At 41.6% G+C, this 15,838-nt stretch overlaps 1 protein-coding gene across 1 annotated transcript in view; it reads left to right on the top strand.

Annotated features, from left to right (window-relative positions):
* The window catches only part of ryr2b (ryanodine receptor 2b (cardiac)), a 91,047-nt gene that overhangs the window by 19,390 nt on the left and 55,819 nt on the right, over positions 1-15,838 (top strand). Inside the window, exons 20-33 of the mRNA XM_076891558.1 lie at positions 2,091-2,332; positions 3,161-3,353; positions 3,471-3,690; positions 3,827-3,931; positions 5,611-5,714; positions 6,334-6,417; positions 7,235-7,394; positions 7,582-7,729; positions 8,199-8,407; positions 9,058-9,232; positions 9,348-9,556; positions 9,678-9,870; positions 10,180-10,312; positions 10,438-10,552. Coding sequence (XP_076747673.1) covers positions 2,091-2,332; positions 3,161-3,353; positions 3,471-3,690; positions 3,827-3,931; positions 5,611-5,714; positions 6,334-6,417; positions 7,235-7,394; positions 7,582-7,729; positions 8,199-8,407; positions 9,058-9,232; positions 9,348-9,556; positions 9,678-9,870; positions 10,180-10,312; positions 10,438-10,552 — 2,290 coding nt within the window. The remainder of the gene's footprint in view (positions 1-2,090; positions 2,333-3,160; positions 3,354-3,470; positions 3,691-3,826; positions 3,932-5,610; positions 5,715-6,333; positions 6,418-7,234; positions 7,395-7,581; positions 7,730-8,198; positions 8,408-9,057; positions 9,233-9,347; positions 9,557-9,677; positions 9,871-10,179; positions 10,313-10,437; positions 10,553-15,838) is intronic.

Here is a 15,838-nt window from a genome sequence, read left to right on the forward strand (position 1 = left end):
TATTTTGACCTGCTGTGCCAATCTGATCTTGTAGGCAGTTTCCATTTCCCTTTTCCTTTGAGCAAGTTTTTTTCTGCCCAATCTGCCCTTTCTCTGTAAGCAGCTGCCTTCTTTTATCATGCTTTTTTTCCCCATCAGCAGCCCATTTCATTCCTCAGGCTTTATAACTTATTTTGTTTCATATTCTTCACACCTGCTCAGTCCATGCCCCAGCTCTCCTTTCCTCCTAAAGCAATTTCTCATTCTATCACTTCTTGTTCCAATAAATGCTTCATTAGTACATCTGCTTTCATTCTGATTTCCTTTATCTCATCAATTTTCTTTCTTCTCTCCCTCACCTACCACAGTGTGACAGTTCTTCCAGATGCTCTCTTCTTTTTACATTATTGCCTTTAATCTATTCTTTCCATGCATTTTATCTAGCCTCAATCCAGCCTTTTATGAGTAAAACTAAAAACATGTATACTAGCTGGTATTTCAAATGCTGATTAAGTTTTTATTTACACAATAAAAGTGGCTTACTGACTTCAGTGCACTGCTTTTTTAATGGCTGGGTGCTTGGGAGTCCCATTCATAATTAAATTTCATTTGCTGGATTTACTGATTTGACATGAATCTAAATTTAAGTCCAAAGTTTAATCAGCTGAACTTTGGAGTTGTTGGAACTGCAAACCTAATTTAAAAAAAAAAAACTTGGGACACTGTGTAAATTGTTAATGAAAACATAATGCAGTGATTTGAAATCTCAGATCAATAGAGCATGTTTTCTAGGTTCTATTTACAGTAAAACACAGGAAACATTTCAGATGTTTAAACTGGAAAAGTTTACCAGTTTTAGAAAAGTTCATTTTGAATTTGTTGGCAACACATCAACATATCAAAAAAGGATATGTTTACTACTAAGTACCGCCTTCTCTTCTTTTAACAATAGTCAATAAACATCTGAGGGGGGGCCTGAGGAGACCAGATGCTGGATATTTTGGATGAGGAATGTTGTCCCATGCTTGTTTCATGTACAATTCCAGCTGGTCAGCAGTCCTGGATAGACTTACTTTTGTTTCAACGAGGACTAAATCTCTCCAGTGATGGTGCCGTGTTGCTGCAGCATATGTAGTATGTGGCTTAGCGTTGTCTTGCTGAAATATCCACGTCACAATTATGCCTGTTATGGTGCAATGCAGCTGAAGAGCACAGCCATCCAATGTTGAGTTTTCGCTTTGTTCTTTGTGCTTAGAGAGTCTTTTGATAATGTTATGTACTGTAGATGATGGGATATTCTAAATCTTCACAATTTTATTTTGAAGAACATTATTCTGAAATTGTTCCAGAATTTGTAGATACAATTTTTGGCTACTGAGAAACTGATGCTCTTTTTATGCCCACTCGTTTTACTTACCTGTTTCCAACAAACTTAATTAGTTGCAAAATATTTCTTCAGCTGTTTCTTTTAAGTCTTGTTTACTTTTCCAGCCTTTTGTTGTCCCGTACCAACCTTTCTGACATGTTTTGCTGCCATCAAATTCAAAATGAGCTAATATTTTTCATGAAATAGTAAAATGTCTCAGTTTAAACATTTGTTTCCCATGCTCTATAGTGAATAAAATCTGGGTTTATGACACATGCATATCGTTGCATCCTATTTTTACTTACATTTCACACAGTGTTTTATGTCATAAACAATTTCTGGCTGAGAGCACACAGCAACGTTATGCTGAAGTCTGTGGACACAAACTTAACGTTCACAAAGTTGGACTCTCTCCAAGTTAACTTGTAATTACAGACTATCAGCAGCACTTAAAAGTAAAAGCCCACTACCTGAATGTTTCAAACACTGAGCTTTGCTAATTAAGAGTGTCACAGCTTAAAAATGAGTTGTATGGGTGCACCATGTATCTAATTAAGTTGTCATATCAACGCAGAATGAATTTCACTTTTATTTGCGAGCAGACTACTCATATGCATTGTAAATTATTTCAAAATTAATTTATGATCACACCAAATACACTAAAATCTTAAAAGATGAGTTGACTGAAATTTCTCTGTCTTTTTTTGCCTTTTTTGCCACATTTCTCTGCATATTACAACAACAGCATGAGGCCAAACATCTTCCTAGCTATGGGAGAAGATTCATCCCAGTATCGCAGGTGGTACTACGAGCTGGTTGTGGATCACGTCAAACCCTTTCTCACATCTGAGCCCACACACCTGCGTGTCGGCTGGGCTTGCATGAAAGGCTACCAGCCCAGGCCGACAGGCGGCGAGGGCTGGGGGGGGAATGGAGTGGGAGATGACCTCTGCTCGTATGGCTTTGATGGACTTCACCTCTGGTCAGGTGAGGATGAGCTCAAACGGCTGATAAACAGCTTGGTCTGTTTAACATTATTGTATAACACTGATCACAAGAGTTTACAGGATGAGTAAACTCCACATACTCCAAAGACAAATATCAGAGTCTGTAGCTGTTACAAACATGATAACAAGTCAGTTTGAAAAACTTAGCACATTACTTTAGTGCTACAAAAGCTACACATGGGAGGATTACCATGGCAATTAAAGCACAAAATGCATTATAATAGATCATTTTTAATTTCCTTGTTCAGAATAATTGAAATGTCTGTAGTTAGTGCAATAAAAGCTGTGACTGCAATTGCTGAGCGTCACTTAATTATCCACAGAGAACAATTAACATATTACTTTTTTCTTTCAAGTTTAACGTGGACAGAAAAGAGAGAGAGCAGTGGAGGCAATTACAATCTCAGTTTTCAGTAGTGATGATTGCACTTCATCAAAAAAATAAAAACAAAAAACAAACCTCTGTATTTTGATAAAGATTTGCTTGTGCAGCACAGACATCTCGTGTAAAACATGAAACGTGTCAACATTTTCTGGCTCGTTGCACTTTATTCTTATTTAGTGTGGACAGCAGTAGATTATCATTGATGTTTCTAATTATCAGGAATGGCTTTGCTGTGAGGCGTGTTCCTAAAGTGCCTTAATCTTTACAATATGTTTTACATTTATGAAACATTCATTTGATTTGACTTTAGTTGTAGTGTTTCCATTTAATAAAGCACAAAGCACTTGAATTCTCATTTTAAGTTGTACAGAAACATTAAAAATGTAAATATGAAGACTAATGAGTGTGTCTCCTGAATCTTAGGCTGCGTGAGCCGGAAAGTCAGCTCCCCGTTCCCTCACCTACTAAAAGATGATGATGTCGTTAGCTGCTGCCTTGACCTCAGCATTCCCTGCATCTCATTCCGGGTCAATGGTCTACCTGTGCAGGGCATGTTTGAGAACTTCAATGCTAATGGACTTCTTTATCCTGTGGTCAGCTTCTCTGCTGGAGTAAAGTTAGTATCAACACTATTATTGTTTTTTTGGGTTGTTTTTTTTTTATGTTTTTTTTTTTCAAGAAATCCACAAAACAATAAATTTTCTCTTCCTCTTTTCTTGGAAAACAAAACAAGAGTTCGTTTTCTGTTTGGGGGAAGGCATGGAGAGTTTCGCTTCCTGCCACCTCCAGGTTATGCTTCTTGCTCTGAAGCTCTTCTCCCAAAAGTCAGACTGAAGGTACAGCTGTGTCAGGAATACATTTTGGATCATGGTGAAGGGAAACAAGAGCTTATTGGCCCCTTAGTGCCTGTCACTCCAGTTACCTTCACTCCGACAACAATAGATATCAGCAAGGTAAATCTTGTTTTACAAAGATGAAATGTTTGTATACTTAAAGTCTTTATAACTAATTTGTAGAGAATCATTTGCTCAGAGAAATGACACCATCTCAGAGTAGTTTAGCTACTTATGCAGTACTTTTACCCTACAGGTGGTATTGCCTCCACAACTTGAGGACATTCGAGAAAAAATGGCTGAGAATATCCACGAGCTCTGGGTAATGGACAAGATTGATCTCGGATGGACACATGGACCAGTAAGAAAAGACACAAAATGTATAATTTTATAAAATTGCATAACTGATATGCAGTATTGTATAAAAGTCTTGATCCACCCCTCATTTCTTCATATATTTAAAGAGGAAAAGGAAAAATAAATGCACTGATTTATTGAAACATACAGATATCCATGGAGTGAAGTATGTAAGGCAAACAGAGTAAGTTTTAATAAGCTTGAAAATCAGTATTTGGTGTGACGACCTTTATTCTTCAACACAGCCTAAATTCTGTTTGGCAAGCTCTCTTGTAATGACTTTAAGTAGTCTTTAGGAAAAGTTATCCAGGCTTCTTGAAGGACATTCAACGCTCTACTTTGGATGTTGGCTGCCTTTTGTTCCTTTCTCGGCTATGATTATTGATGCCGGATGCCTAGGCTCCTGGGAGGCCAGTCCATGACTGCACTGGGAGTGTGTTTGGCATCACTGTCGTGCTGAAAGATGGTATTGTATGGTGGATCAAAACCTGATGGCACTCATCTGCGTTCATAATTCCATCAGTTTTCACAAGATCCCTAACACCACTAGCTGAAATGCAGACCCAAAATGTAACAGTTTCACACTTACTGTTGTACCTTCTCCATATATACACTGATGATTATTTGAACCAAATAGCAAACGAAACAAACGAAACACAAGGAGCCAGAAACCAAAACGCAGGGAACAAAAGTCCAAAACATAACAAAACAACAGCACTGACCGCGAAGCCAGCGACCGTGACGGAGCAAGTCCGGAGGCCGGCCGCGCGGAAGGCAGCACACCCTGGAAGGCAGCATAGAACGACACCGTTAAGGAGGGCATCCACGATGCTGGGTCCATGTTCTGATCGCGATCTTCTGTTATGGCAGGGCTGTGTGCATGCAGGAGTGGTGGCATCCTAACAAAATTTGGATTCATTACTCCATAAAACCTGCTGTCAGTGATTTTCTGTCCATTTCTTGTGCAATTTGGCATTCCTCGGGCTTTTCCCCACATTTTCCTTCCTTAACAATAGCTTCTTGACAGCTGCTGAGAGCATTTCTGATGAGGCTTCAGCAAACAGCAGATGGATCACCTGAAGGACATGACATCTTCTGTAGATTTTTTTTTTTTAAGCTTGCCAATCTTTCTTGACCCTTCACTTGTCCAGTTTCCTCAATTTATGGGCACATTGCACATCATGCCTAGATATGCCAAATTTTCAACTAATAGCTCTTTAGGAATCATCTTGTTGGTGCAGAAAATACTATTTTATACCTGTCAGCCTGTGTTATCTTTGGCATTTGTCAGCTAAAGAAATCTGAGCAAATGATGTGTTTTTGTGACCGGCTGCTAGTAACAAAGTATCTAAAATTTCAATTTAAAATTGCTCAGCTTTCTGTTATGTGTTGCCACAACACTGGTTTATCTTTTGAGTTTGGTGCTTTCTTATGGTTGAATAAATCATCGGTCAGTTTGAAGTGTCTTAAACAAGCAAGCAAAAAAAGAACATTTCTGTTAAAATGGTCAGGTACAAAGACTGTAATGCTGTTAGCTAATTTGTTTCCAAAGAAAGACTCCTTTGAAGCAAAACGTAAGGAAATGAGTCTCAATGACACTCTAATGAATCATCATTATGATTACTTTTTAAGAAATCCACATGGTTTTTGCTTGCCTTGCAAAATAACGTCTCTCTCAAACAGGTGAGGGATGAAGGTAAGAGACATGATCCTTGTCTGGTGGAGTTCTCCAAGTTGCCAGAGCATGAGAGAAACCAGAACCTTCAGATGGCACAGGACACACTCAGGTGAGCTCTGTTCTGTTTCATACAATAATAATAATAATAATGATGCAGCACGGTGGTTAGCACTGTTGCCGCACAGCAAGAAGGTCCTGAGTTCAATTCCACCGTCAGGCCAGGGTCTTTCTGTGTGGAGTTTGCATGTTCTCCCTGTGTTTGTGTGGGTTCCCTCTGGGTACTCTGGCTTCGTCCCACCATCCAAAGACGTCCAGTTTGTGGGGATAGGTTAATCGATTAATCCAAATTGCCACTAGGTGTGAATGTGGGAGTGAATGTGAGCGCGAATGGTTGTCTGTCTCTGTGTGTTAGCCCTGTGACAGACTGGCGACCGGTCCAGGGTGTACCCCGCCTTTCGCCCTATGACAGCTGGGATAGGCTCCAGCACCCCCCGCAACCCTGAAAAGGATAAGCTGAAGCGAATGGATGGATGATAATAATAATAATAATAAAAACCCAGTGTGCTTGATTATTATTTTCATTTAATTTTTATTTATTTATTGGAACGATTTTTATAAAAAAAAAAAAGATTGTGACAGACCTTGTGCTTTTCAAATCTAATATTTAGTAATTAGTAAGTAGTGTCTGCTGCAGTAGTGAATTTTCAAAGTTTTATTCTTCATTGGAGGACCCTGCTGGCACTTGGTTTCCACATCGGATTGATGGATGATCATGCTGAGAAACACATGAAATACATGAGACTTCCTGTCAAGTAAGTGAAAATCCACTAAAAAAACAAAAATCCACTATGCAAGATTTATGCATATATCCTTTTTCTTATCTGCTTATCCAGTTTAGGGTCATGGGGTTGCTGGAGCCTATCCAAGCATAATGTAATATCATGTTTGATTTAATTTAGTCTGGTTCAGCTGTGAGTTGCATCATGTCTAAATTAAAGTAGCAGAAAAAGATAAGGACCATCTTATGGTGGTAATGGTAACTCATTTTATGAGGCTACAATAAAGAGAGGATACACAACTGCAGTTCATATTCATTTGATCTCGTATGCTTGCACTAGGAGAACATCTCACTTCAATTTCAACACTCTCCTTTGAGCCATCCTTGCAAACAAATTCTTTTTAAAACTTACAGCTTATGTCAAAGAATAGTTTAACTGCGATAAAACAGTACAACAGCACAATGAACATCACAAACCACCGCCTACTGAACACACTCTTTTCAAACGCTAACTCAAGATGTTTGAAGTGTGTATTTTTCCTTTGCAGCCTTTAGTCATATGTTGGCTCCTTTAAATTCTCTGAGAATTTTTCTTCCCCCACTTTTTAAATGCAATTTTGTTTATTTATTTATTATTTATATTTCTTTAACGTTTATTGATGTTCTGCTTTATTTGTTTCGTGCGGTTCAAGCAGGGTGTAGGCCAGGAAGGAAAAAGTGAGCATTTTGTTTACTCAAGGCAGTTGAAAGTATTTTATACAGGAATGATACAAAAATACTGTTTAACATTCAGGAACTGTAACTGTGATCCTGTCACATCTCTGTCTTTTTTGCTTTGTTTTCTGTCTTAGGTATGAGCAGATGACTGGCTACAGGCCTGCTCCAGTAGACCTGAGCCAGGTGTCTCTGAGCTCAGACCACGAGGAAGCAGTTAACTTGCTGGCGGAGAATGAACACAACGTATGGGCCAGAGAGAGAATCAAACAGGGATGGACTTATGGAGCGCAACAGGTTTATGTTCTGTGCTGGATTACTTCAGTTTGTTTCATTTTACACAAAAGTACTTTTTCCAGAGTGTTAAAATAGTTATAATATACTTTATATAGATATTCACATAGTAGCAAAAGGTTATACCATGAGATAATTGTATAGCGTCAAACATAGTTGCCCTTCTTGCTCCTTGCGTCTGTACTTTTAGGATATAAAAGCAAAGCAGAGCCCTTACCTTCTGCCCTACAGCCTTCTTGATGAAAGAACTCGGAGAGTGGGAAGAGAGAGTGTCAGAGAGGCTGTCTGTACCCTGCTGGCATACGGCTACAGCCTGGAGCCCCTAAACCAGGAACACAGTATGTTTCAAAGATCTGTTATAAAACTGTAGCTTAGTGCACATCATATGTAAGGTAATCGGTGTAAGTTCAACTGCGATATATTAACAAAGTAGTAAACAAAGGTTTATTTGTATATTAATCATACTGCAGTATTTGTCACCATTGTTTTCCCAGAGGGATTTTGTTCTACAACGCTTTTCCCAAAAACGAAACTTGGGGCGTTGTAGAAAATGTAAATAAACCTAGATTGCTAGGATTTGCAAATAATCTTTAGCACATATTTATGTAGAAAATAATCTAATGAATGTTAAACATGACAAATATATTTTTATTACATGTTTATTTATTTAGACATATGTGTAGATGTAGGGTTTTGATGATTAGTGGGGATTTTCTGCTGTCTCTTACATTGTATCCAGCATTCCAACTTTTTTGGAAATACGTTTATGGCAAATAACAATATGTTTCCTGTTTCTTGGCTTTACAGCTACATTATCAAAGCCATGTTTCTTCTCTGCTGAGAAATGCAGAGTGTTCAGACCAGATAAATCATATGCTGTGACCCAGGGGAAGTGGTATTTTGAATATGAAATACTGACAGCAGGGAATATGAGAGTGGGCTGGGCCCGACCAGGCTGTACCCCAGATAAAGAGCTTGGCTCAGATGACCAAGCATATGTCTTTGATGGATTTGAGGTGAGATATAATTAAATTTGACATTTCTTACTTTGACTACTGACCATTACAGTAGCTGAATGGGAATCGGCCCAAATTATAATGGCTTTGTTAATGCATATTTATTTATTTTCATCTTTTTTGAATTTACTTAACTAATAAACTTTAATTAACTGTTTTTTCTTGCTATATAACTATAACTGAGACTAGGTGACGTTTTAGAGAGCAGACAGAAGGAGATATGTAGGCACAGACAAGTATCTATTGAAAGAAACTGAAACATTAGTTACTTTTTTTGGACCTTCTAATGTCTGCATATTGTGTCACGTTAGTTGCATATCCTTGCAGTGACTCCTGACCTCATATTGTTGGTTGACCAACACAGAAGGTCTCAGTTACTCCAAAGCTGTGTTGATATGATTAATTAAGATCAAACAGTTCCAATTTTTAGTGATTTGTTTTCCATACGTATCATATTTTGGTACTAACATGTGGTATATGGATTATTAAAAAAATGTAGAGTTTTTAGATAACTCTTCAAATAGATAGCAGTAACCTCATGCAAAATATACTTTATGACATGTCTTGTATTGGCTCTTCTGGGTTGTTTTTTTTTTTGCCTTTGGCTTTTTGCACTTGTCTCTTTCCTTCTAACTCAATGTTGCTTTCAGGCTCAGTGGTACCATCAGGGCGGCGAGCCCCTGGGACGTCCATGGCTGAGAGGTGATGTGGTGGGTTGCTTGGTGGACATGGATGAATGCACCATGATGGTTACGCTCAATGGAGAGCTGCTGTTTAATGACAGAGGATCGGAGCTGACTGCCAAGGACTTTGATATTAGAGATGGTCTGTAAAAGTTTTTGGCTTTATACTTTCTGCTGCATTTTGATATAGCTTTACTATACCTTTATTTAAAAGTCTAATATCGGAAAACTATATTGCCACTTCCCGTGTCTTCCAGGCCTATTACCTGTGGTTAGTGTTGGGGTGAACCAGGTGGGGAGGCTGAATCTGGGACGCCAAGTAGGCTCTTTGCAATACTTTACTGTGTGTGGCCTGCAGGAGGGGTATAGACCTTTTGCCATCAACATGGCCAGAGACCCAGCTCTGTGGATGAGTTGGAAACAGCCGCAGTTTACCTCCATACTACCTGATGATCACTATTTACAGGTAAACTTACCATATATACAAGGTTTCCTTCACCCATCTACAGACCTTGATGACCTAGAGTTGCTAGTAGTGGTGATCAGTTAACACTGATCCTGAAAACCTTGCTCAAATCTTTTTCAAGGTTACAAGAGTCAGTGGCTCAGCAGATTCCTTATCCAGCCTGAGGGTCTCCCAGTGTATGCAACCGCACCATGGTGGAGAAAGTGAGATGGGCTATTATCGCCTCAGCATGTCTGTCGGATGTGCTGCTGTCCTCAGAAGCCCACCAGGGGGGGTGCTTCCTGTGGCCTCCAGTGCTCTCTCTCCAAGCTCAGGTTTATTGATGTTATATACAGTATGTTCAAGTTTGAAATCTTTTTTTGAGAACATGTTACATCGGACCACATTAAAGCTCTGTTTAGTTTGACATAATTTCAACAAGCAAATATCTCTAGACCTGAATCAAGATCTGTTGTTATTATTATTAGGCTACTGGGAGAAACAGTTAGTGTGGGTGACTTGCATAGCTGCAGCTATCCAGATTATCCACTGTCTATGCTATTGATATTCTGCCATTATGACCTTGATGAGCCTGCTTAAGCTCCCAGGGGCCCTGCTGTAATTAATGCCTGTTGTCCTTTTAGAAAGGAAAGAGCAGGAGGAGGTGGACTCTGACTTTGAGGTGCTGATGAAGTCAGCCCACAGCTATGCTGGTTCAAGAGATGAGCTCAACTATAAAGATCATAGTAACGACAAAACATCAAGACTGAAACAGCGGTAGGTGGTAGAGAAAGGAAAATGAAGAAAGTATGGAATGAGGGTCCATCTCCTTTAAAATTGAATGCAAAATAACACAATAACTGTGCTTTGCTGAAATTAATTTGCGTTTCTTTGTCTGTAAGGTTTATGCTGAAGAAGACCAAACCAGGCTTAGTCAGCAGTAACTCATCTGCACGGCTCCTCGAAGACGTTGTAGTCGACAAGGATAACTATGATCACCTTATCCAGAGCTCCAGAGTAAGGCTTTATCTTCTCGTCATCATGTGAAAATACACATGTAACACTTTTACCACCGGCTCGTGTGACAAGACTCCCCCCTTATGCCCTCGGGTGCAGTCTTGACTCTACTTAAACATTCTGTGATAAAAGATACATCTCGAAAAATAAATATCAGTCTAAGGTTCATATGATTCTCGTGTCTACACAGACAAGCGGAGGCTAAGGAAATACACTTAACCGATTAAGGCTAATACATGTGAATACTCAAATGATAAGACACCATGCAATAAACCCAACACAGGATCTCAGGGTTAGAAAATGTATTAAACAATTGCAGGAAATTCACATCCAACCCTTTTTTTTCTTCATGAAAAAAAAACACATATACAAAACATACAATAAACCCCCGGGGGATAGATTTCAGTATTTTTTCCCTTAATCTGTCCAATGTTATTCTTTTCCCAGAGTGCACTCTTAGTTTATTTTTGTTGTTGGCGCGCTTTAGTTGGAGCTCTTAATAATAACAACAATACCTCCGAGTATCCGTGATGTCTCCACCTCCTCCGATGAATAACTCACTCGTTGTGGTAGCAACCGTCTCCACTCGCGGCAGCGAGCAACGAATCTCCGGTTCCTTAGATAGCAGCAAATCATCCACGGTTAGCGACTCTCTCCCGAGACAACTCTCAAACTCCGTCTCTTCGCTCCGGCGGAATCTCCGTTAGCCAGGACCGTGGCGTTAGCCTAGCTCCAGCTAGCCAACGTAGCCAAACGTGCCTCGTGCTTAGCCAAGCACAAAAGATACGGGAAGCCCGGCTCAAACGCTCCGAATGATTACCGGGAAGTCCGCAGATGGGTGATATGTTGTTGCCGAACAACTTTGGTGACATAAGCAGTCCCGAAGTCCATGCTTCGTCTATGCCATTTTAGTAATCCTCCTTTTTTTCTCCTCTCTTCCTCCCGAGTCTCTTTCCCCCGGAAGTCATGACCTCTCGTGACGTAGCATACAAAACAAGTTACACTTCTTCTCTTTTAACAGACATTCACATTCCATGAAATTATGGTTTTTTAACGTAACTGATTTTTTCACACACTATTTATGCATTTTAATACAAACATTTATATCACATATCTATACCACTCTTAACCTCACCATGAACTGTTATTTTCTCTTCGACTTATTCTCATGAAAACAAAATAAATACCACTGATATTTATCAGAGTATTACACTCTCCCCCCACCAAAGAAAAGCATGCCCTCATGACTTTGTACCTTGAAAACATAAACCATTATGGCACAACAGGTGAGTAAAACACACAACTAAGCAAAGATGGGTGTGCCTATCCATTTATAAAAACAAGAGACATATTTCACTGTTGTGGCGGCTACCACACTGGGATGACCTGGTTCATCATAAGTTAACCTCAAAGGAGCCCTCTTCAACCGCTGAGGTCTGGCCTTAATGTCAACATCAAGATTAGTCTCAGAGTTAAATTCAGTGTCCTCTTCTTGCAAGAGAATGTCTTCAGGCAGTACTTTGTCTTTCCCTGTCTCCTCAGGATTCTCGCAAGTATCAGGTGATTCGGCTTCGGTGATCTCAACAGACTCAGATTCATTTACACTGTCCGTCTCAGGTTCCTCTACACATTCCTGTGTTACTCCCAGCCCAACTGTTTTTGGTTGTTCAGCTACGTCACTTAAGGAAATACCCAAATCCAGACTGAACGGTTCCAGAGTATCACTATCCATGTTGCACCTGAGAGGTTCAACAGTCAGATCACACCAAAGTCCAAAATCCTCATCCTCGGAGTCAGTGTACTCTTTCTCATCTTTATCACGGGGCGTGACTCCTTCCCTTTCAGAGTCTTTATCTGCCGTTCTCTGCGATAGTGTCTTTTCCTTTCCAGGCTTGTCTGTGCATTCTTTCTGTTTCCTCCGTCGCAAGACTCTCCTTGTAGGGGTGAGATCCGTATGGGATGCAGAGTCTAGACATATCCTCTCCCCAAGAGGCAGTAAGTGATTTCGATGGAGGATCTTGATTGGTCCATCACCATCTTCAGGTTTCAACCGGAACACTGGTAGGTTCGGCATCTTGCTTTCCACAACATATGGTTTTGACGCCCAGCGATCGGCCAGTTTATGCTTCCCTTGTAACCCGAGGTTTCGTAGCAAGACTCTGTCTCCAGGTAACAACTGTGCGAACCTGATTCTTTTGTCATACCGCTGCTTATTGTTCTCATTCTGTTTGGCCGCGACGGACTCTGCTAGTTCATAGGCAGCCTTTAACTCCTTCCTCAGGTCAGAAACGTACTTGAGGTAAGTTTTCTGTGGTGTGCCATCACTAGAAGTCTCGAAACACAAATCCACAGGTAACCTAGCTTCACGCCCAAACATAAGGAAATAAGGAGAGAAACCTGTAGCTTCATTTGGAGTGCAATTATAAGCATGAACCAAATGAACGACGTGCTGACTCCATTTTTTCTTTCTGTTCGGTTCCAGGGTCCCCAACATGTCCAACAACGTCCTATTAAACCTCTCGGGTTGAGGGTCTCCTTGAGGATGATAGGGCGTCGTTCTTGATTTTTCAACTCCAAGCGAACTCAACACTTCATGAACAAGACGACTTTCAAAATCTCTGCCCTGATCACTGTGCATCCTCCGTGGCAGTCCGTAATGAACGAAATACTTCTCCAGCAACACCTTTGCAACCGTAGAGGCTCTCTGGTCTCTTGTTGGAAAAGCTTGAGCATAACGAGTGTAGTGATCGGTAATGACCAGAACATTTTCTGTGCTGCTCGAATCAGGCTCTATGGACAAAAAGTCCATACAAACAAGGTCGAACGGTCCCTCACTTTGCAAATGCGACAAAGGTGCAGCTCTCTTGGGTAGAGTCTTTCTTTTTATACACCTCTCACAAGACTTGCAATACTCTTCAATCTCTGACTTCATCCGAGGCCAGTAGAACCGGTTTCTTACCAAGCCGTATGTCTTGTCGAGGCCCAAATGACCTGAGTCATCGTGCAGTGATTTCAGTACAGGGACTCTATACTTTTCTGGTAGTACCAACTGAGAACAGCGTGATTTTCCTGGAGGAGTTACAATGCGATACATCACTCCTTTCTGCATCTTTAACCTGTCCCACTCTCTCAACAGCAAAGAGCAAGTTGGTTGCTTGGTCTTGTCAACTTGGTTACTATTCCCATTACTCAGAGCTGTCCACACTTGTCCTATGCCGGGGTCTTCCCGTTGAGCGGTCGACAACTCAGCAAGACTCACAAAAGGCATATTCTTAACACTCAAAGAAGCCAGATTGCAATAAGCTTGTGGGATAGCTTGTGGAGAAGTGCCAAAAGAGTCAATGGCTCTTCCGGATCGTGGGTTTTTATGTTTCATCACCCCAGACATTTGACACAAGGCTCTCACTCCTGCTGCAGGAACGTCGTCCCACTCGGATTTGGATATCGACCCCGATTGTGGCCGGCGAGAGAGAGCGTCAGCGTCAATGTTTTGGACTCCTGCTCTGTACTTGAGACTAAAGTCATATGTAGACAGGGCAGCAAGCCAACGGTGACCCGTCGCGTCTAGCTTGGCAGACGTTAGCACATATGTCAGAGGGTTGTTGTCTGTCCTCACCTCGAACTTGGTCCCGTACAGATAGTCATGCAGTCTGTCCACTACCGCCCACTTCAGCGCCAAAAATTCCAATTTATGGGCTGGATAATTCTTTTCTGAAGGAGTCAAACTCCGACTGACGAAAGCCACAGGTCTCAATCCTTCACCTTGATCCTGGTACAGCACTCCTCCTAGCCCCTCCCGGCTAGCGTCTACATGCAGCACATAAGGTAGCTGAGGATCGGCAAAGGCCAACACAGGAGCTTGGGTAAGTCGTCGCTTCAGCTCCTCGAAGGCTGCCTCACATTCTCCGCTCCATCGACCACCAAAGGGCTCTGCGGGGTTAAGGTACGGACCATCCTGTCTCTCCTTTCCTTTCTTCTTTGCAGTTGAAGGGTAACCAGACAACAGTTGGTTCAATGGGTGAGCTACCTTGGAGTAATCTTTCACGAAACGCCGGTAGTACCCACAGAATCCAAGAAACGACCGTAATGCAGTCACAGTGTTGGGTCTTGGCCATGCGGTTACAGCTTCAGTCTTCTTTGGATCAGTAGACACCCCGTCTTGAGATATGATGTGCCCAACGTAAGTCACCGATGGCTGACAAAACTGACATTTATCCAGTGACAGCTTCAGTCCTTCGTCCTTTAGACGGTCAAGCACCTTCAGCAACCGAATCTCATGCTCCTCAAGCGTGGCTCCAAACACAATGAGATCGTCGAGATAGACCAACACCTCAAGCAAGTTCATGTCTCCAACAGTTTGTTCCATTACCCGCTGAAATGTAGCGGGAGCCCCTGTCACTCCCTGTGGCATTCTTTCAAATTGGAAGAATCCAGCCGGGCAAATGAAAGCTGTCTTTTCCTTGTCGGAGTCTGCCATGGGCACTTGATAGTATCCACTCCGAAGGTCAAGCACACTGAACCACTTGCTTCCACTGAGACATGCCAAAGCATCTTCAATTCTTGGCACCGTGTATTGGTCGGGAGTGGTGCGGCGGTTTAGAGTCCGAAAATCCACACACATCCTTATTTTCCCATTCTTCTTTCTCACGACCACAATGGGTGAGGCATAAGGACTGCGTGACTCTATAATAACACCAGCAGTTTTTAGCTGCGCTAGATGCTGTCTCAATGCCTCTACGTCAGCAGGTGGCAACCGACGAGACCTCTCCCGAAATGGTTTGTCCTCTGTGGTTTTAATAGTGTGCTGGGTGCTCTTACTGCATCCGACATCAAACTCATGCAGAGAGAAAACTTCACTCCGCTCCATCATTTCTGTCACCAACCTTTCCTTCCACTCCTTAGGAACTGGTGAGTCTCCAAAGTTGAAAGAAAAGGGGCTCAGCTTCCCAGCGAACTCGACTTCAGACTCTTCTCTCCCAGGTAGAGATGACACAACGTCGACTGGAAACAGATGAGCTATTGGTGTCCCTCTGGTCAAGGTAATTTCCCGTGCTGACATGTTTCTAACTAGAACAGTAATTCTTTTGGCCGTCACACCAGTGGAGGTCTGCAACTCTGGTCTCACCAGGAGTCCATCGGGAAACCGTGACTCATTCGCAGGGTCATCAGGTGAGTCTACAAGGATTGTCTGAGTGCCCAGCACTCCATGAAACTTTGGTGCCCCAGCCACTTGGGCGACTCCCCCAGGCCGTATGGTGACAGGTTTGGCTTGGGTGAACCACACCG

This window comes from Maylandia zebra, linkage group LG13, assembly GCF_041146795.1.
Source record: "Maylandia zebra isolate NMK-2024a linkage group LG13, Mzebra_GT3a, whole genome shotgun sequence".
NCBI classification, from domain to species: Eukaryota; Metazoa; Chordata; class Actinopteri; order Cichliformes; family Cichlidae; genus Maylandia; species Maylandia zebra.